A 26,371-nucleotide genomic window follows, 5' to 3' on the forward strand; every position below is an offset into this window, starting at 1 on the left:
GCTCGCTGCTTCCATTGTTGGTCAGATCGTTCTGTCACGGCTCAACTAATGATTACAGGAAGCACGGATGCAAGCACAGACACTTTAATGAGTCAGACAAAGAGGGAACACAAACACAGATGAATAGTCTCTTTCGGGCGGGCAGGTGACACAGGAACCAGACGGACAGCGTGCCGATGATGTGACGTGAATAATCCCGTGAAGGTGTAAATCCAGGTGCGACGAACCACGATGACGAGACAAGGACCAGGAACCAGGTAGCAGACGAAGACGCGGGACACACTCAGACGACATCAACCAACGATCTGACAAACAGGAGAGAATGCGGTGAGACTTTATAGGAGGATAGATTGGCAGCAGCTGGTGCGGGAATTGAGATCAGCTGGCGCGCTGATGAGCGGTGACGTCAACTCACACACACACCACAACAATACACGAGACATGAAGAGAGCAGTGAATTCATGAATCGTGACAAATATAGCAAGTTAGTTTCTCTTTCTCCGTCTCTTCCTCTTTCCATTGTGCCTTAAGCTTGTGTTTGTTCAAGACTTTTTCCCTTCCCTCCTATTTTGAGCCCCTGCTCTCCTCCATCCATTCATCTCTCCATCTCAGATCCCCTTACACTCACCCCCCACTCGCGCTTTCATGTTGACTTTGTTGCCGAGGGCCGATGAAACAGCCCACCGGCTGCTCTGAGCTGAAACACATGCTCTCCAGAATTTATGGTTGGGCCTGCCAGCGGGGGGCTGTGGGGAATTCTGTGTTTTCTTCCGTCCAACTGAGCCAACCTTAGATAACTATTCAGTCTCCGTGCAGGGTTGTTTTCACTGTGCTCTCTCGTTTCCGTCTCGCTCAGCTAATGTGTTGTGTGGGCACTCATTTTGCTGGAGAGGTTTCCGGTGATGGAGACTGGAGTTTCGGGTGCCCGTGGCTCTCTGCCGTGTGGACAAAACAGCATGTTCATTTTGTGTAGTAAAAGGCTGTTCGGTAGCCCTGAGGTCTGGGAAATCCAATAACCTGTTAGGCCTGTTTCGCACCTAAGTGTTTTCTGCCCATATTTACACACTGTTAGACATTTCAAAGGGCTTTTACAGTAACTTAACTACAACTAAGTTACTGTAATTATGATCTACTGTAGCAAACTGTATTTGATTTACAGTTGCAAACTGTAAATTACTGTAAAAAATCATTATACATCATCATCATTATACATCATCATATAAATCATCAGTATACTGATGAACTAACACCTGAACAAAATTTCACATTAGTTAACCTTATAAGCGTTGTTCGTTAAAAATAATTGTAATTTGGTAACTTAATTCAATAAGTTGACAAAAGTCGTTTGAAACGACAGCGCAGTTTACCATAGTAAAGTTTGTTACCGCCATGTTGATGGGCCTAGCATCCATCTGGCAAATCTTTGCTCTCTACCCAACAAAACGAACGAACTCCTGCTCTCTCGGACAAACAAGGATTTTTCTAACTCTGCTGCTCTGTGTTTCACGGAAACCTGGCTAAATGGTGACATTCCGGACAGTGTACTACTTCTTCCTAATTTCCAGCTGATCAGAGCAGATCGGGACGCGGAATGAACGGGGAAATCGCGCGGCGGTGGGACGTGCTTTTACATCAATGAGAGGTGGTGTACAGATGTAACTGTGTTAAAGAAGATGTGCTGTTCAGATCTAGAAACGCTCTTCATTAACTGCAAGCCGTTCTATTCGCCGCGGGAGTTCTGCTCGTTCATTCTCGTGAGTGTCTACATTCCACCGCAAGCGGACGTGAGCACAGCTTTACAGAAACTCGCTGATATGATCACAGAGAGTGAGCAACAACACCCGTACTCTGTTTTAATCATTCTCGGGGATTTTAATAAAGCAAATCTCTCCCGCGAACTGCCAAAATACAGACAGCACATCACATGTCCCACCAGAGACAGTAATATATTGGACCACTGTTACACAGCGATAAAGGACACATATCACTCTGTCCCACGAGCAGCTTTAGTACTCTCTGATCACTGTTTGGTTCATCTTATTTATTTTTTTACGGCCATTATTAAAATAAATATTCAATGTAGTAACCCAGAAACCACATGATGTTTCAGGATAGAGCTGAAGCTTCACAAACACACTGCTTTCGGAATTGTTGGGGTTGAGGTTACTCTTTCATGCTTCAGGAGATCTGTCTAATTCAGTGTTATTTTAGTATGATATTAGTTTAATTTTTATTAGTTTTGTTTTTATTTAGAAATATGTACATGTAGCTTTAATGACGTTTTATATCAGTTTTAGTTTTTGTAATTGTAGTACTTTATTTAATTTTATTTAATTTCATTTATTTCAATACATAATTTTATATATATCAGTTAGTTGTCAAAGCAACATTTCTAATTTTCAGTTAAATATTTGAAAAATTTAATCTAATATTTTTATAGAATAAATTGTTCCCTTTCAGTCGGTCACTCCGAGTCACGCCGGATGACCGACGAAATTGGGATCACGCCAGAGAGACCAATCCACTTCGAATGTAACTAAACGAGCCAATGGACATTGGAATGCGATCATTACATCCAGCTGCCGCTGATCACAGCGTGAGTTAAAGAGACAGCAGATGCACCGCATTAATTCATCCTTCCGCGATCCAGCATTCGTCCCAGCACCCGGGGTGGCGTTGCATCCGGTGGAGTCAGAGGTGATTTGAGTATCACGGTGAGGGCTTCCCCAAGTGGAGATCCTCACCACTCAAGCACTCTGCAGCCGGTGGAGCTGCCGAAGGAGTGCGCTGGGCCCTCTGCTGGACGGGGTGCACCAGGCGTTTCCTTCGGTGCCCCCTCTGACGACCAGATGTCGATCGCTGCATTGGAGGGTGAGCGCTCTCTCTCCGGGGATGATGACTCGACTCGGCTGCGTTGCCCCTTCGGGTGTGGTAGCGTTGTCCGAGCCAGACCCAGAGATGATGGCTATGCTCAGAAGCAGACTGAGGCGATCAAGCACATCATGCGCTGGAGGAAACCTGCTGCTTCCACCCCGGTTAGATCCCCTCAGCCTGCTCGTCGCCGTGGGTGCCCACGCAGCCGCCTTCCACCAGGCAGCGTCGTGGAGCCGGTAGCAGGCAGGAAACCTGGCGGCAAGCGCAAGTGCAAGAGGCCCTGAGACGGGCGACCCAGAGATGGAGGAGACTGCTCGTCGGAAGAGGGTGACCGTACCACTCCCTCCCCCGAGGGAGGGGTGGGTGGAGAATCTTTTGTTTCATTTTGTTTTTGTTCGCCGTGGGCGCCCCCCTGCGTATTGATCTTAGATCAATACGCGAAGGTACTCAAAACATCAATAAAAGAGCGGTTTCCTCAATCTCTGGGTCTCAAGAGGAGGAGAGTGGTGAACCGTGCATCACGGGATCACTTCCCTCCTCCTCTCTCGCCAGGCAGCGGGTGGTTGCCCAACAGCACCCCTCCTGCCCATTCGTTGAACCAGGTAAGGGCGGTAGCACTCTAGTCCCTGCTTCAAGTCGTCAAACACCTGCTGTCACAAGCCTCAAGCCGGGTTCCTGTGTTTCCTCCCGCACGAGGAGTAATCAGGTGAGTGTTACACTACAAACCCAGACCCCGCCCCCTTCCGTTACAGGCCAGGCCGTCACAGGCCCCAGGGCGGGTCCCTGTGTTCCACCTCACTGCCCCTCCGCGGGTATGTCGGTGGCCCCGCTGGTCCTGTTGGCACGGTCTCTCGGAGCCTGGCTAGCGCTCCCCTGTCCGTCTCGGTGGCTCCTGTGGATCATCAGACTCGGCTACGCGATTCAGTTCGCCCGGTGTCCCCCCAAGTTCAGGGGCATGCGGTTCACTTCAGTCAAGGCCGTCGATGCCCCTGTCTTGCGTGCGGAAATCGCAGTCCTGCTGGCGAAGGACGCGATAGAGCCGGTCCCTCCAGCCAATATGAGGTCGGGGTTTTACAGCCCTTACTTCATTGTGCCCAAGAAAAGCGGTGGGTTACGACCGATCTTGGATGTGCGAGTTTTGAACCGTGCACTTCACAAGATGCCATTCAAGAACATCTTCAAGAAACGCATTTTCAGGTGCATCCGTCCCCTAGATTGGTTTGCAGCGATCGACCTGAAGGACGCGTACTTTCATGTCTCGATTCTCCTGCGACACAGGCCATTCCTGCGGTTCGCGTTCGAGGGTCGGGCATATCAGTACAAGGTCCTGCCCTTCGGGCTGTCCCTTTTGCCTCGCGTCTTCACCAAAGTCGCAGAGGCGACCCTTGTTCCCCTGAGAGAACGGGGTGTGCGCATCCTCAACTATCTCGACGACTGGCTCATACTTGCACAGTCTCGAGAGCACAGCCTGAGGTGCTCAGGCACCTCAGCCAGGTGGGGCTTCGGGTCAACTGGGAAAAGAGCAAACTTGTGCCAACGCAGAGGATCTGTTTTCTCGGCATGGAGTTGGATTCGGTCAACCAGAGAGCACGCCTCACCCAGGAACGTGCTCGGTGCTGAACTGCCTCAAGACTTTATCAGGCAGGACGGCGGTCCCACTGAAACTCTTTCAGAGGCTCCTGGGGCATATGGTTACAGCTGCGGCCATAGTTCCGCTCGGTCTGCTCCATATGAGACCGCTTCAGCACTGGCTCCATGGCCGAATCCCGAGGTGGGTGTGGAAACGCAGTACTCACCGGGTTCAGATGTTCTCACCTCAAACGGGTAGTGGCACTGAGAGACCCGGCTCAGAGTCAGCTTGCGGCATCCTTACGCCTAAATCTCCAGAGAGTTCCTTAACCAGGCAAACCCTGTCGAGTCCTCCAGCACTCCGGCGTCCGGACGTGGCAGAGCGTCCGGCGCCAGGCCTTTCAGCCAATGAATTCTTGAAATCTGGTGTGAGGCTAGTGCCCATATGAGAGACCCTGTCGGGATCCCATATGTGTATCCCATGGTATGCTTATTAGAGCCGTGTTTCCCCTGGCAGACCATGTTCTGCCATCCCTAATGATGCAGCCTAAGCCATCTCAGAGACTTCCATGTGCTATAGGGCCCTACAGGGTTACTTCACATGTCTAAATGTCACTTAACCCCCTCTGGGAGGAGGTGACTCTGCAGTGTGCCTCTTCCAAGCGGAAGGGCATGCTTCCCAGTGTTATCCAAGTCCTACTGTTGGGTTGCTCAAGAAACAACAGTAGTTGACCTTCTCTGTGTAGAGCCCAGTCCTATCGTCTGCCTTATAGGAAGGATCAGGAGGCCTACACAGGGCACTGGAAGGGGCAGCTTCTGTGGCGCTTTGGTAGGGATCCCAATTTCGTCGGTCATCCGACGTGACTCGGAGTGACCGACTGAAAGGGAACGTCTCGGTTACGTATGATCTCTCTATGCACACCACCAGCACTTAAGTGTAGCTCTGAAGGAGGGAACGGAGACGTCACATCCCGTCTCCACAGTCGCTGTACCACCGCTGAGCTGCCGGGTCACCGGCTCGTTCCCTCCTTCAGGGAACAAGGGTTACATACGTAACCGAGACGTTAGTTTTTCATCATTTAAATACCAGAAAAGATATATATTTGTTTAAATTCTTTGATTTCTAGTAGTTTACTTTTTTTTTTTTTCTTTTTTTTTTTTACAGTCAACATATCCCAGATATAAAAATTTATTTGGAGGAATAAAAATATATGCAGATGGGACAGTTGTATATATGTAAAACTTTAAAGTCAATGTAATTGGCAGAGCTATAATTTGGTTTCAGAAGAAGTTAATAAGAAATGTTCATATTAAACTGTAGTTTTTCTTTGTAGACTTTGACATTTTGTGAAACTCTGAAAATTGCTGGCATCTCATAATGTCCAGGAAAGTGAGATTACTAGGATCTTTTTGTCAGGAGAAAAATCTGAGACACATTTTCTATTGCTCTCCGTTTAATCATATTAATAACTGAGATGTTTAAGAGATCTCATTTGTAATTTTGCTTTCCCATGAAAAATGTACTGTATATTCTGAAAAAAACAAAAACAAAAAAAACTTACAGGTTGTACTGTTTAATCACAGTGTACAAATACAGGTTTAAAGGATGTTGCATAAAGACATCTCATTATATATTCTCTCTAGTTTCCCCTTCACTGAAGCTATCTAGCTATTAAGAAAAATCCGTTCTAATGTGTTGAGCACTCAGTCAGTGCCATAATAAGAGGATCTCTCTATGCACACCACCAGCACTTAAGTGTAGCTCTGCAGCTTTCAAATCAATTCAGCTTCTTTGTTTACCAGCAATCAAAATGGAGCATCTCTTCCTGTAATTTCAGCCTCACTCTCCAAGTTGTGCTTTACAGTTTTTAAAAAAAACCTTGGGTCTCCATTTGCGTGCTTTGTTGCATTGCACCTCGTTACTTCAACAAATACCCGGGTTTTTAAATCTGCATGTGGGGATACAGTGATGGATAATGCATTGTTTCATGTGGGTGTCACCGCTGATTTGTGGAGGATACGGTTAGCAGTGGCTGCCGGTTCCCAACAGCCTTTAGTTCCTGATAACATTCAGTTCCCTGTTAAAAAAAAAAAAAACAGGGTAATGAATTGGTTTTTGCTTTTTCATAACTGCCACTCTTTCTTAATCCATCGGGTCCATACTGAGTGTGGAATGAAACCATTCCTCTCTTTTGTGTCCCATGTGGAGACAAAGGAGGAACAGTCTGGCATGTTGTTCACACAGAAAACTGTTCCCCTCTGAGCACACAGCAGCACGGTATCAGGAAAGCAGCTTTGCCCTGCTGTTTAGCCAGCAATAAGAGTTATAATCCTTCCACTTTAGGTTCTGCTGAATTCCATTTGGGTTGAGGTCAGCTCCATTATTACACTGATTATTCCCCGACGAAAGTGGAAAGTTTGTGGATTAGATCACGACAGGAGTTGTTTCTTTGTGTATCAGCACAAATTCTTGGTCAGTTCTGCTACACAAAACATTAGCTTAATAAATTAGTCAGACCTCTGCGTTGTTCTCTCAGAACCCTTGTGTACTGTCTGGAGTCTGAGAGACCCCTAGGCCATTTTAATAGCTTCATTTTTGAGCCTAAATTTATTTTTGATTTTATTCAAAATAATGCACTTTAATTTGACACAAAATCAAAAAGAGGTTCCTTAAAGGAAAAGTTTACCCAAATATGCACATTTTATGAAAATTCTCTCACCCTCTGGCCATCTAAGATGTAGATGAGTTTGAGTTTGTAGATGAAAGCATTTTATATTCATATTCAATCTCTGTTGATCCTGTCTATTGTGCTTAAACTTTTGAATCCAAACTAATTTTACATAGTTTTCTAAACAAAACCATTTGAAGTGCTTGCAAAAATCGTTTTTCTTAAATGATAAAGGTTTTAAAAGGAAAACTGATTGAGACTCAAAACCTTGAGGGGGAAAAACACTGGTTTGGCTTTTTATTGGATACACAATAAAGAAAAACTAGTATTCCAGATAGTTGTTTAATTTAATTTGTTTTATTTTTGCTGAAATGACAATTTGTGATAAGATTAAAGCTGCCTACTGAGTTTTCAGTTTATCAAAATAACATTAAATCAGGGGAAACTTAAGCTTAACTTCATAAACACTATTAAAAAAATCCCGGTTTAGCAATGGTATGTAGCAGGTACTGACACAGCCTGACATCTGGGCACAGCACTGCGTGTCTCTGGGCAAAGTGTGTGTGTGTTTGTGCCATCCTGTCAGGCTGTGTTCAGCTGAATCAAGGGGTCAACCACGGGCTGGATTAGACGGGTGAGAGACTGAAACATGCGAAGCCTGTCCTTGCTTCCGCTGATAACCTCAGACAGCCACTGTTCTGGGTCAGGAAGAGAGTAGTGGGGGTGTGAGGCACAACGTAGAGAGAGAACAAAAAAAGTTGGTGACCTTCCTCTGGACGAGGATTAAAGTGTGCTTCCTGTGCACATCCCCCCCTGTTCTTTTCCCAGGGTCCCACTGACACCAGCACCACAGTCTCAGCCTGAGCCTCGACTTTGGGGCGGGGTCTATATTTAGCTCTTCAGGGTCACACGACAGCTTGGCTAACCAGTGTAGCTTCTCAAAATCAGTTTGAGTAGTCCTCATGTGATTAACACCAACTGGGATGTGCGGCACGAGGCCTGTCTGCACTGGTCATATACTAACACACCGCACACACACACACACACATGCATTCAGTAATGACAGCGTGCAAGTTGCATACTTGCATACTCTCACAAAACTTCCATTGAACTCACAACAGGTGCATATGCACATGATTTTGTTCTTTCCTTCAGTGAAAAGAAATACAGTATATCATTTGAGATGTGGTAAAAATTACACTGTGTTGAAAATGTTCATGAATGTTCATGTTATTATTATCCAACAGTGATAATAATAAGAAATATTACTTGAGAACCAAATCAACATATTAGAATGATTTCTGAATAATCATGTGGCACTGAAGACTGGACTAATGGCTGCTGAAAATTCAGCTTTGCTATCACAGGAATAAATTACATACATATATAAATAAATAATGTAAAAAATCGATTAAAATTGAGAACTATTTTAGTTACAATTATAAACAATTGTACTGTATTTACTGTAATATTGATCAAATAAATGCAACCTTGTTGAGCATAAGAGATTTATTTAAAAAAGAAAATTGGCCCTAAACTTTGGAATAGTAGTGTATTTGAAAGTCTCCAGGGTTAAAAGTGGCTGTAGTTGAAGAAACTAGTCACAGGCCTGAAGTCTGAGATGGGAAAAATGCTTCACAATGCCTCAGCTATGGGCCATATTTAGTGTTTATGTAGAGTGTGTTTATATATAATGCAGATTTATTTTGTTTTCCCTCTGCTGTCGTGCTCTCAGATGGTTATTCCCAACTTAATTCATCTTCCCTCTCTTTCTCTCTTCCCTCTCTCTGTCTGTATAGACTCATACTCAGCCGCTGGCAGTGAGGGCAGTATCTCCACCTCGGTGGCCTCTCTGCCGCCCCAGGCTTCGGGCAGTTCAGCCCCAAACTCCCCAGGCTCCCGTCGCTCTGTCAGCACCCTGAAGAAATGGCTGACCAATCCAGTGCGAAAGCTGAGCGCCGGGGCGACCGGGACGGTCAAGGGAGAGCGGCAGGTCCGCAGACTGGAGGGCAAACCCCCACCTCCACCCTCCAGGAGCAGCCAGGACCTGGGCAGCCCACAAACAGAGGACCAGTTCACTATCCTACCAGTCATAGACAAAGACCTGGTGAGAAAAATTGTTTGATGTGTATTATTTTCCTAATAAAAAATGGACACTAAACGCCAGTTTACACCAAGAATGATAACTATAAAGATAACCATAACAGTTTTGTTATCTGTTGCTTTAAATTCTTGAGCTTTTTTTAAGTTTGGTGTATTCTGATTGGATGTCAATGTTTTTATCATTCATCAGCTAAAAAAAATCCTCTGTGTCATTATTGTTATAATTGTAGTGTGAACCTCCCTATTCTCATAAAACTAGGATAAAGTTTACCTTTATCGTCATCATCAATGTTATAATTAATAGTTATTGTCCTTAAAACTAAAACAATAAAAAATTCTGTTACTTGAAATAAAATAAATGTTAACTAAAATAAAAAAATATATATAAAAAGCATATTTTATTTCAGCTAGTTGCTGGGCAGCATTCTCATTTAGTTAAACTTTAGTACTAAACTAAATTTAACTAAAACTTTAACTATAATAGATATATCATTTTTCATTTTCATTTAGTTTAACTTGTACTAAAATACTAAAATAATTAAAACAAAGTACTAAAATAACGAAAACTAAAATGATTAAACAAAAATGAATAAAAACTATATAGACATAAAAACAAAAACTAATAAAAATGACAAAAACACAATGACTTAAACTTTAGCTGAAATTAGTTAAAAGTGAAAACAGAAAATATAAAAATAAAACCAAATTCAAAATATTTTCAGGACTATAATAGTATATCAGTGATATTAAAATAACACTGCCATAACACTGTTTATTTTTCATAAACAGTACCAACAAGCCTTCTTGTGTTTAATCAGTCTCTCACATAAAACATCAGTTTACATCACAGCACAGGTCTTCCTATGTTTTTCATAACGGCGTGTGAATTGCACCACACTGTGCTGCCAACTGCTCGCTAGAGCCCTGTGGTTTGCCTATGAACTGTTCGATGTGAACTTTAATCACTGTGACCCTCTAACTCACCTGTTCGTCATAGTCACACAGAGAGAGGAATTATGGGTCAGCTTTATTTTGACCTGAGTATTGATGTTTATGAAAGACAGTGAAGGTTGTGGTTCCTGGTTTAAAATAGTCTTTTAAAGCAGTATGTTGTTTGTGTGTGTGTGTGTGTGTGCAGGAGTGGAGAGATGGCCTGCCTACTTTCGACGACTGTGATCCAGGTGTCCAGCAGTCCTACAGCTTCCAGTCGGACTCTCCACAGGGATCCACCACACTAGGACAAACACAGGTAAGTCAGATTCACAAAATCAGACTTTTGGCTTCATTTTGAATGTTTTTTTAAACCATACACTTACTGATAACAGAATCAATGACAAATACTGCTGTAAAGCTGCTCTAAAAAGACAATAGTGTCATTATTCAGCTCAAGTCAGATTGATGTTGATTCAATTCAGTTCAATAACTGTCAATGTTGCAAAATTCATCAATTATGAAATAAATTAGATTCAGCTATAAAGCAGCTCTACAAAAGACAAAAATATCATCATCCAACTCAATTCAGTTCAAGTTTTAAAAGTGTCCAAGTGCTCTTTAAGTTTGTTGTTTAAGAATTACTTTTTTTTTATTTATCTAGATGCTTTTTAGGGTCACTGTAGGTGTGATCAAGGACCTTGTTTACATGCTTCTGTATTTCTCAAAGTAAACTTCATACCGCCCATAAAAAGTCTCTGAGCATGGCGTCTGAAGCTGAGGCTACTGTACAGTGATTCTTAGTAAGAATGACTAAGGGAAAGAGAAAATAAGAAAGGAAGCTGTAAGGAGGTTGTAAGGACTTGGGGGCTTTCTGTCAGCTTGCACATGGGGGTTCGATGTGTTTGTATCCATGCTGAGGGTAAGAGAGGCCAGATGGTCATTTGACTGATGGGTCATTTGTTGCCAGGTTCTCTCCCACAGGTTGAACTTTTAAAAGTGAAAACACACATTGATCAAACACACTTCTTCGTATGTTCTTCTGTGGTCCAAAATGCTTTTATTTTGTATCTTGTATTTTAATATATTTAAAATGTAATTTTTTTCCTGTGATGACGAAGCTGAATCTTGAACTGCTTTGGCGCTCCAGAAACATTTATTATCATCAATGTTGAAAACAGTTATTTTTGTGAAATTTTTTTTAGAATTTTTTGATGAATATAAAGTTCAAAAGGACAGAATTTATTTAAACTAAAAATCTTTTGCAACATTATAAATGTCTTTACTGTCGAGACGTGCGGATCCATATGCAAGCTTTTATTAAACACAACACAGGCCAACAAGGCAGGGTTGAACAACAGCAAACGGGTGTGGCACGGGCAAGACACAAGAGTAGTCCAGTGAATAGATGGGGTCGATCGGTGGCGAATGTAATCCAGGGGGCAAAACAAAGAGAGATAATCCAGGTACACGAGCAATGATCCAGGCAGGAGCAAACAGAGTCCAAACGACAAGACAAGAGAGAGATCCAAAGCAGGCTATAAACGTCAGGGCAGGCGGAGATAACACAGAAACGAGATACACTAGGATAAAGACACAAATGACTATAAAGGCAATAAACAGGATAAACTAGACTAAAACCCAGACAATAAACTGGCTCCGTAAAGTGCTATCACTTGGAGAGCGATAAACGCAGACCATACTCGGCAGTTTGAGAAAGATCTGAGTGGGTGTAATATAGTGTGTGTGTGATTGATTACAGCTGTGTGTAATCAGTGCAATGGATGATGGGAAACGCAGTCCAGAGTGACATGCAACAGTCTGTGTAATGTGAAAGTCAATATAATGGGAGAGCAACCTCTGTTGGCAATCGGATGGAAGGCCACAGACCGGATTCATGACAAATGTCATGTTTGATCAAAGTATTGCATCCTTTCTGGATGAAAAGTATTAATCTCTTTGAATAAATAAATAAATAAATAGCATTTTATCAACATAACAGTTTCAGTGAGAAATTAATTTGGAACACAAATCAATTTTTTTCTGTCGTCTTTCTAGATCTAAAATTATTTAATCTCAGGTTTTCAATGTGGTCTGACATTTTGGACCCCACTGTATATTTTTGCATGCTACATGTACACTATCTGAGCCAGAACACATAAATGAAGCACTGCGCACAACACACACATAAATAATCACGATAGCCAGAAGAGAGTGAATGTAAATCCAAATCAATGGATATATGCGGTAACATTCATCATTCCATTAGAAGGTGAGTGATTAAAGGTAATTATGACCAGAGGTGCAAAACAATGGGTGGAGGCTGAGATTTCAAGCACTGTGATTATGATCGGAAATGAATTTATTACAGAAACAACATGAATTTAAGGTCTAGACTAGACATGTAAGTTATATGCTGCTTTATATTTTTGTGTAAAACCATAATACAGTGGCCGATGGTGAGGTATTTCTGTCTTATGTAGATGTTTACTTATTTTTTACTGGAAAACAAGACAAAATTTAGCAGTTTATATTGGATTTAACTAATTGGTATTGTTGTTGCTCTTCAGTGTTATGTGTTACACTCTAACCTCATGCCTCTCTCCATGGTGAGGCTGAGGTGTAGTTTATATCATAGTCATTTGTGTCTCTGATTCAGCTCAGCTGACACCCCACTTTGTACCTGACACAGACACATTTGCTGTGGGGATCCAGCGTGAGTTTATTATTTGTTGGCTAATGGAAAATTCCTGAATGAATATGTAAGCACTCCTCGGATCCGGGCTGTCTCCCGGACAGAGGAACGCAGCACATGTTTATCAAACTGGCTGTTTTGTTTTATTCCCCACACAAATGGAGGTCTGACACAGCACTTTGAGTGAGGAACCGCTCATGATATAACCGTAAAACGAGTCCCTGGAAAACAAGCTGTAAAAAAAAAAAAAAAAGGTAAAGTGCAGGAGTGGGGGTTCTCCTGTGGGCTGTGCCAAAAAACATCTGGAAATGATCTGAGTAGACCTGTGAGCTAGGCAGGAGTAACCACACTGCTCTAAAACACACAAACACCACACTGCACCAGAAAACAACACAACAGTGTAATATAATACTCAGAGAAGCTTGACGGCACGAACGTATCAGCAAAGTGTGGGGCGTAACACTGGACTGCAACACAGCGTGATGAAGCAATACAACAAAATATAAACATGATTTACACAACCGTTCAGAAGTTTGGGGTTTGTGAGGTTGGATTCTATCTTTTAAAGAAATTATTTTTTTAATTAAATATTACATTTAAGCAGATTTAAACTGCTTTCATTTGAGCACCAAATCAGCATATTAGAACGATTTCTGAATGATGTGACACTGAAGACTGGAGTAATGATGCTGGAAATTCAGCGCTGCCATCATAGAAATAAATTAAATTTTAAAATATATTAAAATAGAAAACCGATATAACTGTAGTAATTAGAGTTTTTAATGCATTTTTTATCAAATAATTGGAGCTTTGGTGAAAATTCTTTTAAGCATATTTACAAATCTTACCAACCCCAAAGTTTTGAATGAATGTGTACATAAAAATTCAATGTTTTAAGGATCTTCATAACATAATAAATTGTAAAACTGAAATTAAATTAAAATATGAATATCATAAAAATGAATTTATTGAACACTGTTTTTTTTTTACTTCTGTAGGCTTGTTATTCTTTTTCATTCAATTCCAATGAATGACAAGTGAAGCTTGCAAGCTTCAGAAAGAATGCAAAGCATCATAAAAGTAGTTTGACTCAAATACTATACAAATACTATACAGTATATTTCAAATACTCTAAAGCCATGCAGGGGCTTTGTGTGAAAAAACAAATTTAAGGTGTTAATTACAGATAATATTCAGTGACCAATTAACTGCTGCAACTAAATAATTGATTCAGTGAGTTGTTTTATTTGAACATGATTTTATTAAGGAAATAATCATTTAGACCAGTTTTGTGGACTGATTCATTAAGAATAAATAAATAAAAAATTGTTTACGATTTGGTACTCTAATGAATGTAGCAAGGAGATCTTGAACCAAGTGTGTAGGTTTGCTTTCGACATTGGTGGGGACATAATCCCAATCTCCCCCGGTTATAATTCATATAGCTCACAGAGTTTCTTTCTTTCTTTTTTTTTAATAGTATGTTTAACAGACAATAATTACACAATTATGATTTTGTGAACCAACAACATCAGCATCAGAGCGCTAGGTGTCTTAATCACACATCACTTTATTTTAATATTAATCGAATTGGACCAGGATGATTCTGAAAGAATACTCTGCTGTTGCTGTAGTAACAAAACTCGTGCACATCTGATTGACAGATAAACTGCTCGCTCTTATATCAGTGTTGTTTTTTATTTTGTGGATATTTCAGCTAACAGTTTGATTTGTACATTCAGTTGAACGACATTAATTTAAAGTTAAAGACTGTCCGGGGCGACTCAGGATGCTGCTCCAAATCCTGCTGCACCACACTTACTTACTGCTGCCACTTACATAGTTTCCAAAAAAAATAAAAAATCACATTATATTTGTCCCAAATTATTGTTGATGCTCATGACTTTATCCTAGGCTGAAAGATTGTGTTCTAAACGTGGCTGTGCTTCTCGTCCGGTGTGTGACTACATTCTGCACATGTATTAAATGCTTTCTAACATATTTACTTTAACTTGTTAGGTAATATCAATGATATGACGTTTCAGATGCATTTGAAATGACAAAAACATATACATATATTTAATTATTTGATAAAAATTATTGCTAGGGACAGTTTGGTAGTGGCTGGATATTGGTAGGGAGTAGGGACACATCCCTAGCCCCCCCCCCCCCCCTAATTCTACGCCCCTGTAGAACAGATGTTAAGTTTTTCAGTAATTAATGGTTTAAGATTCAGCCTCTCTTTCCAACAAAGCAATTGGCTTCTGAAGACATGGAATTCAGTGCAAAAGTGATGTGAACCACTTTAAGGTTCTTTTGTATGGCCCTTTAATATCTGACCTTATTCTTGTAACTGAATGGAAAAGAGCAACCGGTACATATTATTCAAAATATCTCCTTTTGTGTTTCACTGAAAAAAGACAATCACACAGATTTAGAGCGGCACGAAGGTGAGTAAATGATCAGAAGATGCAAGGAACTTCCGTTCATTGTAATCCACATCATTTTGGAACATACTGTGTCACATTTTTCTCCCACACAACACAATAACACCCTTATAAGCAAAGGAAGTGCTTTGAAAAGCTCCTGTAAACAAACAAAGTGGAAAAAGCGATAATATAATAGATGGATGGAGATGTGCTCTCCGTCACAAGCTCTGAGCAAAGGAATCCTTGCTTTGAGGAGGATGTGTGAAGTTATAGTGGAAGGAGTGTATTGTGTGTAAGAGAGAAAGAGAGCGAGAGAACGGGGTCCTGAGAATGAAGATAAAGTGATGCTTCACAGGTGACTGTGACATAAACCAAACAGCTTAACAGCTTTGGTTAAAGGGCAGATCTTATCAGAGCTTTAATGCATTTAAGGAGCAGGGAAACACAATAAATGGGTGTAATTGCTTTTTGTTGTTGTTGTTTGTAGATGTTTTTGATTCTAACAAAGCGGTAATATGCCTGTTGATGTACAGTACACTACTGCAGACACACTGCAGGGAAAACAATGACAAGTGGTTGTTTTTGTCTGCAGGTTATTTGATGTGGCCTTTGCCCCTATACCGAATAATGATTTCTTCATTACCTGTGACTGTCTTCAAGTCTGCCATTGATTTTTTCATACAACAGTGGTGATGCATAATAGTTTATGCCTCAAAGAGTGTTCTGTGTCAGTTAGATGACAATCACTATTGTGTGTGTGCATTTTGCCTATATTGTTACCAAATGGTTAAATGAATGTGCTAATTGATGCCTTAAAGGGATAGTTACCACCAAAAATGTCAATTCTGCCAGCATTCATTCACCCTCTTGTCATTCCAAACTAGTAATTTTATTATGTGAATTTGTCATTTGTATTTATTGTTGTTTTTATATTTTGATTTAGCTTGAAGTTTTTTGTAATTTAATTTATTTGTTTTTGCAGTTTTAGTACTTCAAATTAATTTGCAGTTAGATGCCTAGGCAACGATTCTTAGTTCTTTTCATGTTTTTCATGTAATATTTTATTTAATTTTATTATTTTATTTCAGTTATTCAATTAACATTTTTTTTGTTTGTTTTAGTTAACAACAACATCACGTTTTCAAATCCAAACCTGTGTGACATAAAAAGATATTTTAGGAAATGTCACAGTGTATTTTTTCTTTGTCCATACAACGAAAGCTAAAGGTCACCAAAGCAGATTGATTTTATGGACTAGAAATGTAATTTGTTCAGTAATAAATCACGTATGCGTGTGGAACATATCTGAGTGATTTTAGCACAATGCTTTGCAGTTGCACAATTTTATCTTTCACTAGGCAAAAATTGTAAGTTAGTAATAAAGGAACACCATTTCACAACAAGTTGCATGATTTGATGTATTATTCATGTCTGTTGCACAAATAGTGTGCAGAAAGATACTTTTGAGATATTAACGCTTTGTAGAAATAACAAGCATGACTACAAACAGCTGTGAGGGACGTGACAAAGTGTGAGGATTTATAGCATAGTTTATGTCCTAATTTTACTTCTGATGTGGTTAACAAACACATTAACAAAGACAGGACGTCTTCAGACTTCCTCTTTCCGTCTCAAATTATTGAACAACTTGAGGGGCTGTATGCACAGCTATCCTCTACTAAAACAATGGTCTATATCAACCAAAACAGTTTGACACGAGTTTCTGTGAGAACATTGTTACTTCACGGGGTCAATGGCATTGAGATTTAGGGTAGTGCATGTCCTTTGTTTCATTGGTGTCATGCTTATTGGTGAGTGAATTCCTGTTATCATTCAGTTACTGTCACCAGCAGACCCAGCATGCTCTTTTCCTGTCACCTAGGCAACCTGAGCTATTACAACAGCTCATATCTTCCCAATCCACTCTCTCGCCTCTTTCCCTGCAGCCATCCCTGGAGTGAATAACATTTCAGCATTATGTCTCGTCTCTTATTCACAGTTATCCTCCTCTGTGTCTGCAGATCACCCAGTGCACCAGCCTACAGGCTGACGACAATGGCTCTGCTTTGATGGATGACAACTCCAGCCAATCATCAGCCACCATAGACAGTGAAGAAGATCGGAAGAGTGCCTTAGAAAAAAGCATGTGTGTGTGAAATCGCCTTCATTTGCGACTTGTGTTAAGTAACATAGGAACATCTTATTTTAGACTGCTTATGTAAGAGAAATGCTTAATTTAAATCTTTTTTATGTGGTATTACTTTGAGATTTCTGTTGCAATTTTTGAAAGAGCAGACATCAGATGTTCATTAGTACACCACAATCACATCATCCCTGAAGGAAAATCCAGTTTAAACCAGCAGGTGATCATTAACTGGTTCAAGCTGGTAGACTAGTCACAACAGCTTAAGGAGATAAAGTTGGTTTTTGGATCATGGTAGCTGGAGGATCATGACCATTTTGGACTATCTAATGACTGTTAGATCAGCTAATGACAAAATTGGACCTGTTATGACCTGTTATGTTATTATCTGGCAACCAACATGTTTTCAACATAGTAACTTTTAGACCAGGTAATGACTACCAGTACCAGCTAGAAACCAGCTGGCAGATAGCCAACACATGTCATACTGGTTTTGAAACATGGTAGATGGTAGACCAACTAAAGATCATCTTAAACTAGCTAAAGATAATCTTAGACCAGCTAATTACCATCTTAGATGAGCTAATGATTTGCTTGGACCAGCTAATAACCATCTTTACAAGTTAGAAACCAGCTACCCGCTGACCAGGTTAAACTGTTTTTTGAAACATGATAGCTATTAGATCAGATGAAGATCATCTTAAACCGTCTAAAGATAAGCTTAGATGAGCTAATGACCAGCTTGGACCAACTAATGACCTTTTAACTAGCTAGAAACCAGCTGGTTTTACAGGTGAAACTTGTTTTTTTGTACCAGCTAAAGACAATCTTAAACCAGCTAAACATAATCCAGCTAATGACCTTTTAGATTATTTTATGACCAATTTGGACCAGCTAATGACCATATTAACCAGCTAGAGACTAGCTAAAGATCATCTTAATCCAGGTAAAGATTATTTTAGACCAACTAATTACAGTTTTAAATAAGCTAATTACCAATTTGTACCAATTAATGACCATCTCCATGCAGCTATAAACCAGTTACCAGTTACTTACCATCATAAACTGTATTTTCCAGTAGGAATATTCACACATTTCGATATAAAGGCCCTTCATCTGGTCCACAAATAGCTACCAGATTATTAATATGCTGCGCCAGTCAGAACTCTGCTAATATATCACCCTGTATTACTCACAGCACATGTTTTGAGCTGTCAGATATTGTTAATGTATTGAATGACTTGATGAAACCAGTGAAAGCTGACCTCCTTTCTTCTGCAGGTATGTTCTAAAAGAGTTGATAGAGACAGAAAAGCTGTATGTAGCTGATCTAGGACTTATTGTGGAGGTGAGTTTAAAATATCTATTAACAAATCACATGTGGATTTGATCAACTCTGTTACGGAATGCTATCAATTTTGCTGTAATCTTAGAATGACTCGAATGCATTTGAGAGCATTTAATCACCGCAGAATTAGATTTGGTGCATCAACTGAACTGAATTCCTCTCAGCTGTAATACTGATCACAGTATAAATCAAAGTAATGGTGCCTGGATTTAAAATATTTGGAATATGATGATCTACTTTTTTTTTTTTTTTTTGTGAGAGTGATATTTTATCACACTTGAAATGCCTCAGATTTAATAATAAAAGAGTATTTTTATGGGTCATGAGCTTAAAAGTTCATCATGTTCTGTCTCTTAAAGGGCTACATGGCCTCTATGAATGCAAAAGGAGTTCCAGAAGACATGAAGGGAAAAGACAAAATAGTGTTCGGGAATATTCATCAGATCTACGACTGGCATAAAGAGTAGGTTTAACTGTGTTTGTGTGTATATCACAAATCTGATAGGACTTTCAGTATATTCCTAAACCTTTAGATCGAATTGTCCTCAGCTTCTCATGTCCATACATTTTCTACACTAATTGTTTTGGGGAAAATCTGTGGAATTTAGTGCATGCAGATTCCATATGGTCCTGCTGATGACTTATGATAGGCTCAATGTCTGATACTTTCCTCTGTTCTGGTCTCAGTTATTTCCTGGGTGAGCTGGAGAAATGTGTGGCTGAGCCTGAACGACTGGCCCAACTTTTTATCAAACATGTAAGTCTCTCTATTATTCCCGCTTTCATCTGTCTGTCTGTTTCTAGCAAGGTTGAGCAGAACTTCCTCTTGCACCGAGTAAACAGAGCTGAGAAAACACAGGGGTTTTTAACACGCACGCCTGTTTTAACACTCCATTTATTCTCCCATCATCCCACTCTATTTCTGTCCCCCCTCAGACACCCTGTTACTGATACGGCCCATTTGAGGCTGTGTGTTTGCTTGTGTTGTGTCCACTGGCTCACAACCACAAGGGAAAAAGAGGTGGGAAAAGTAAGAGGAGGAACAACAAGGACAGTTACGTCCTATGATAACACTACTGCTTTACACACCGTGTCTATTTCTGGAGTTCAGTCCTACGCTATGGACATACAAACATAAATAACTCGCCAAGAAGAAACAATACAATTCCCGCCACCCACCGGTGTACACATTAAAAACTAAAATTTACAGATTTACAGTTGTGGAAGTACTTCACAGTAATTTGTTAAAGCTACCACATGCTGTGATACAAGTTTTGGTGGTGAATCAAAGCGTTTTGCTTAAATGAAAAGCGCTGAGTTACTGTACGAATTGGCGTCTGCCAGCATTTGCCCTTTCTACCGTTTAATGAGCCTAAGCCCTTTGGGTAATAACTTAAAAAGGCTTGAGGGGAATAAAGAAACTTGTAACAAAAATCTAAAGGTGGAGTCAAACTGTGTAACAAGCATGGTGGGAAACGGGTTGGTAATGAGAAACAGTAATGGAGGGTGAGTGAGGGCCAGACTGTCCCCACACTTTTTTCCCTTTCACAAACAAGACCTTCCCCCATCTCTTCCTCGTTCCAATTTCCCCAGCCTCTACTCTCTCGCCCTTTCTTTTAACTCCTACAGTGCATAACAAAGTTATTAGACACTGAAGTTATGTGAGGACTTTCCAACTTCCAGTCATTGATGCGTAATGTAGATAAATTAAGATGATGGGATGCAAAATCTTTCAGCTGGTCTCAGACAGTCTTATAAGGACATGTCACTGCACTGAAAAGAAAAAAAACCAGTTCTGAATTAGTTTTTTTTTTTTGCTCTAGTAAAACATAACCAAACATATTACACAAATTACATTTATACTTTTGAATTATGATAATTAATAATACAAATAATAGTTTTAAGCATGAATTTAGCAAATAAGTGAATTTATACTATACATTAAAGTTACACTTGTTAACATGATTTAATGCATTATGTATCATGAACTAACACATTGTACAATAATATTAATATGTGTTATTAATTTAGATGCAAAATTAATACATTTAATTAATAAATATCCTATTTTGTGTTCATTCATAATACATTAAAGGGATAGTTCACCCAAAAATGACAATTTTGTCATCATTTACTCACCCTCATGTCATTCCAAACATGTCTGAGTTTTTTTCTTATGTTGAACACAAAAGAGGATATTTTGAAGAATGCTGGTAATCAAACAGTTGATGGTCCCCATTGACCTCCACAGTATGTCTGTTTCGTTCTTTCAAATTCTTCAAAATATCTTCTTTCATGTTCAGCTTAAGAAAAACACTTTTACAGGTTTGGAACAACATGAGGGTGAGTAAAGGATTTTTTTTGTGAACTATTCCTTCAATACTCATTTATTTAGAAATTAACATTAATCCAAAAATAATAAATATTGTAAAAATATGATTCATTTTTAATTTGTGATACCTAATATATTATAATGTTAGCAAGTTAACATTATAAAGTGTTATTGAAAATAAACTTGATTCAAGATTATATTTTGGTAACTTATGTATTAAGGATGTAAAGAACAAAAATCCTAATATGAAATGAATTTTGTGTAGTGTCCATATGAAGCTCTTACAATCTGTTATTAGAACCATTCATGCTTTGACGTCTACCCAGTCGGCTTGTCTCTAGGCAACTCATTCTGTGTGTATGAGTGTTTATTTCTGTGTGTGTGAGGTAGTGTCCAGTTGTAACGTCCTACTACCTGAAAGCAGTGAGTGTGTGAGAGAGAGAATGGGGCTCTGATTACATTGAGGATAATTGGGCTGAATTATACATGGCCTTCTGCTCATGCTCCTCCATCAGTGTTGTGTAATCTCTCTCTCTCTCTCTCTCTCTCTCTCTCTCTCTGCCATCATAACACACTGCTCTTATACTGCAGACAAAGTCAGTTTCAAACTTATTAAACACTTACAGCTGCTTGAATGTTTCCATTGAATCACCTCTGTCATGATACATGTCCACCGCTCCCCATCTTTTTCTTGCTGCATTTACGTGTAGGATTTAGGATCAGATAAACTACCAGTAGTTACCAATTGATCAATCTTTTTCTTAAATGTCTTTGACATATTTCCATAACAGTTACTGTTTCTTCTCATTGGCAACTATTTACTTTACTAATAGGATTTCTGGACATTAGATTGTACTTAATGAGTGTAAATTTAGTAAATATTATCCCTTAAAAGCCACTTTCAGACACTAAAGGCACTCTAACAAATATATGAATGTCATTACTTTAGACGCAAAAAATTCAAACAAGATGGATTCTGCAAACAAATTATGATAGAGCCTTTCTGAGATCTAACTGCAATGATTTTTGCAATGACTGTATATAGTCACTTTCCCTCAAGTTGATAAAAAATGTCCTAGTAGTTTCATAACATTAATAGTGGACATTAACTATGGTTTGTCTCAATTTGAACTGTATATCTATTATTTTATCAGTCAGTTATTAAATTAAAATAGTATTAAAAAGAAATCACATTTTTAATGTGGTTTAAGTGTCCAAATACTTCTTGTGCAACATGCAACTATTACTACTCGGTATTACTATAAATACTTCACTGTATAACTACTCTGCTGAGCTAATTCAGTCTGCCCTTTCTGTTTGCACAAACCACAGGAAAGACGGCTTCACATGTACGTGGTATATTGCCAGAACAAACCTAAGTCTGAGTACATCGTGTCAGAATACATTGAGACCTACTTTGAGGTAAGCACACAAACACATGCATACACACTCAAGTGGAGTCCTCAAAGACGCACAGGTTATGCGTGAGGGGCTGTTGTGGTTGCGCAAGCCCATCTGTGTAAATGTCTCAAGGCAGACTTTCTCGCTCTCTTTCCATTTGCACTGTGTGTGTGTGTGTGTAATCGCTCAGTGGACACGAAGGCCCCGACTGACCCATCAATTCTTGGAACAGACAAAACAGGGAGCTGCTTGATCGAAAAGTTTGACACTTAATGGATTCTTCTCAGTGATGTGTCAAAACATTTAGAGGTTTGATAGCTGGCATTACTTTAGGTTTTATAGATTGAGATTACAGGGCATTATGGGATAATGGATCAAGGAGAGTGTTTGGCTATGTTTGGAGTGGAATACCAGCATAAGCTTAATGTATACTGTCCAGTATGTACTGCATACTGCCTACCATTTTCTAGTATTTGAAACAGTATGTAAAATGAAGTTAAATTTATCTATCATTTTTTTAAAAACCTTTTTAACTTATCTTAACTTTTGGCATTCAGATCATATGATGTGTCAAGAAAAGGATTTTAAATGGATAAAATATTCATTGTGATATGCTTTATTTGCATTCTGGGTGCACCATTTTATATTACAAAAAATTGTTAAAAAAGTGTGGGTAGTATTGTAGTATGCTGTCCAGAACGCTGGCTTTCTCTCTTTGTGCATAAAGGAATCAGTCAATGAAGTGAATGTTTGTATGTGTTTGTGTGCAGGAACTGAAACAACAGCTGGGTCACAGGCTGCAGCTGAACGACCTGCTCATCAAACCCGTGCAGAGGATCATGAAGTACCAGCTGCTTCTGAAGGTGAAACAGAGTGGATCACACAGACGTGCACAAACACACAAATCACACACATTCTTGTGCACTCGTGGCTCATTCTATTAGGAGTGTTGTGGATCATGTCTAATCAATTCCACATCATAAATAAACCTAGAATATCAAATTATTATCAAAATATTGATGGAGATGTATTTGATTTTAAGAGTAAAAATTAAAGAAAAATGTCTATTGCCAAACTTTGTATGTTGACCACTCAAATTTGGTTTTCATTTAAAATTTTGCAATTTCTATATATACGCAAACTAATGAGCTAATGATATTTACAGTACTATTCAAAAGTTTGGGGTCGGACGAGATTTTTTTGAAAGAACTCTCTTATGCTTACCATGCCTGCATTTATTTGATCAAAAATACAGTAAAACAGCAATACTGTAAACTATTATTACAATTCAAATAACTTTTTATATTTTAGTTTATTTCTGTGATGGCAAAGCTGAATTTTTATCAACCATTACTCCAGTCTTTAGTGTCACATGGTCCTTCAGAAGTCATTCTAATATGCTGATTTGTTGCTTGAGAAATATTTATTATTATTATTAATGATGAAAACAGTTTTACAGCTTAGTATTTATGTGGAAAGGCATTTTTTCCTTTCAGGATTGCTTGATGAATAGGAAGTTCAAATAACAGCATTTATTTAAAACAGAAACCTTTTTTAACATTGCAAAATGTCTTTACTGTTACTTTTGATCAATTTCATGTGTCCTGCTGAATAAAACTATAAGTAACTCTTACTGACCCCAAACTTTTTAACGTTCTTATATTCTGCCCTGGTAGGGCAATCACTGCTTAAGAAAGAAATGCATTCTTTGTACGCCAATGCCTTTTGTTTTAAATTTATCACGGTAACACCACAGACCTGTTACTATTCACAACATATCCGTTTATGGAAGAATAATAGTAAAATGTTGCCAACTGTCATATGGTTAAATTTAACTGAAAACTCAGTTTTTCTTAGCTGCTTTGTAACTGTAGAGTCACCCACATACAGTGCATTTCTTCTCATGTTCAAGGATCAACAAGCTTACTACTCTGAATGCACTTAATTAGTTTCCACACACAAAAAGCCATTAGTACAAAATAGACCTCAATACAAAAATGGAACATTCTAGAGCTCACGCTGTTTGTCTCGCGGCAGGATTTCTTCAAGTATTACACAAAGGCTGGGATGGACACTGAAGAGTTGGAGGTACGAGTCACTCAGACACCGTAATTATTATGCAGTTTTATTTCTCAAGACCAGAAACACATAATCCCACCAAGGAACATTGTGTGACTCCTTGACTATGCCAACATATTTTCTTTCATCCCTTTGGTGTCAGTTTGAGCCAGAAATCAGTAATACTGTACTTACTCATAGGCTTTAGTAAGGAATTGAGGTCAGTTTCCATGCATTGCTCTTTCTCATATTCTGTCCTGCTTCATCTTTCTCGGTCTGTCTTTCACTCTGGAACAGAAAGCAGTGGAGGTGATGTGTTTTGTTCCAAAGCGCTGCAATGACATGATGAACGTGGGTCGGCTGCAAGGCTTTGAGGTATGGCGCCAAACACAGGCTGTGGTTTAAAGCTGTCAGGCTGTGGAAATACTGGGAGAGACTCTGATCCCCTTAAGCAAGGGAGTGCAAGAGAGACCGAAAAAATTTAAAATGTGGATTTTAAACGTAAACTATATGATTTTTTTTTATTCAGCAGAGGTGCATTAAATGAATCAAAAAGAGACAGTAAAGAATTTTACTTTGTCACAAAACATATGAATTTTATTATAAATTCAGTTTTTATATCAGTTAATATAAAACTTTTATTCATCAAAGAATCCAGAATTTTTTTTTATCACAGTTTCCACAAAATATTAAGCAGATTTTTTCTGTATTAAAAAAGGTAGGCTTAGTGAGCATGATACATTTTTTTATATATAATATTTTTATTTATTCCTAATCAATAATCTCTTTTCATTGCAATGTAGCATTTTATGTATGTTTTGTATGTTGTGTTTTTCTAGGAAATTTTTCTTTGCCTTCAGCATGTTCACTGGTTGTATGATGTTCTATAAAGCTACTTTGGAATGAAAAAAAGGGGTAGAAGAAAAAAAACACATTAGTTTAGTTTAGTGCTGTCAAATGATTAATCACGATTAATCACATCCAAAATAAAAGTTTTTGCTTAGTATATGTGTGTGTACTGTGTATATTTATTATGTATATAATATATAAATACACACCCATGCATCTATATATTTTAGAAAATTGTTACATTTATTTATTAAATATATTTATATATAATATAAATTATATTAATATAAATATATACATGTAAATATTTTCAAAATATATACTGTATGTTTGTGTATTTATATATACATAATAAATATACACAGTACACACAGATATATTATGCAAATAAAAACTTTTATTTTGGATGCAATTAATCATGATTAATCATTTGACAGCACTAGTTAAGTTAGCTAATGCAGATTAAATATTTTCCACATATTTTACTATTTTGTTTTGGCTTTTAGGCACAATGACAACTGAAATTGCCAGCCAAATTTTTTTTTTTTTTTGCAGGAATGTGTTTATGCTTACATTTTTTTTCATATTATGTATATATAATATAATTACATGTATATACACAGTTAGCTGTGTTTATATTTTAAGAAGGGGATCATCATATTTGGGGGTCCCAACGGGTTTGAAAAGCCTTACACTAAAACCTAATTTTCTGTCTTTTTCAGGGGAAGATCACAGCACAAGGAAAACTTCTCCAGCAAGACACATTCATAGTTACAGAACAGGACAGCAGCATTCTTTCCCGTGCTAAAGAGAGACGGGTCTTCCTATTTGAACAGCTTGTCATCTTCAGTGAGCCAATAGACAGGAAGAAAGGATTCTCTCTACCAGGATACATTTTTAAGAACAGTATTAAGGTGAGTTTGAGGAAGTTATTATCATGCAAGTTTTCTGTATTACACAGTATGTTTGCA

At 38.9% G+C, this 26,371-nt stretch overlaps 1 protein-coding gene across 2 annotated transcripts in view; it reads left to right on the top strand.

The window, feature by feature from the left end:
• LOC306860548 (rho guanine nucleotide exchange factor 25-like) overlaps positions 1–26,371 on the top strand; it is an 80,885-nt gene that overhangs the window by 46,474 nt on the left and 8,040 nt on the right. For both annotated transcript variants that reach the window (XM_079402289.1, XM_079402290.1), the window contains 11 exons: positions 8,912–9,219; positions 10,354–10,464; positions 17,291–17,415; positions 18,694–18,760; positions 19,120–19,223; positions 19,448–19,517; positions 22,425–22,514; positions 23,264–23,356; positions 24,531–24,581; positions 24,849–24,926; positions 26,123–26,314. In XM_079402289.1, the coding sequence (XP_079258415.1) occupies positions 8,912–9,219; positions 10,354–10,464; positions 17,291–17,415; positions 18,694–18,760; positions 19,120–19,223; positions 19,448–19,517; positions 22,425–22,514; positions 23,264–23,356; positions 24,531–24,581; positions 24,849–24,926; positions 26,123–26,314 (1,289 nt within the window). The remainder of the gene's footprint in view (positions 1–8,911; positions 9,220–10,353; positions 10,465–17,290; positions 17,416–18,693; positions 18,761–19,119; positions 19,224–19,447; positions 19,518–22,424; positions 22,515–23,263; positions 23,357–24,530; positions 24,582–24,848; positions 24,927–26,122; positions 26,315–26,371) is intronic.

The sequence above is a fragment of the Barbus barbus genome, assembly GCF_936440315.1.
Source record: "Barbus barbus genome assembly, chromosome: 41".
NCBI lineage: Eukaryota > Metazoa > Chordata > Actinopteri > Cypriniformes > Cyprinidae > Barbus > Barbus barbus.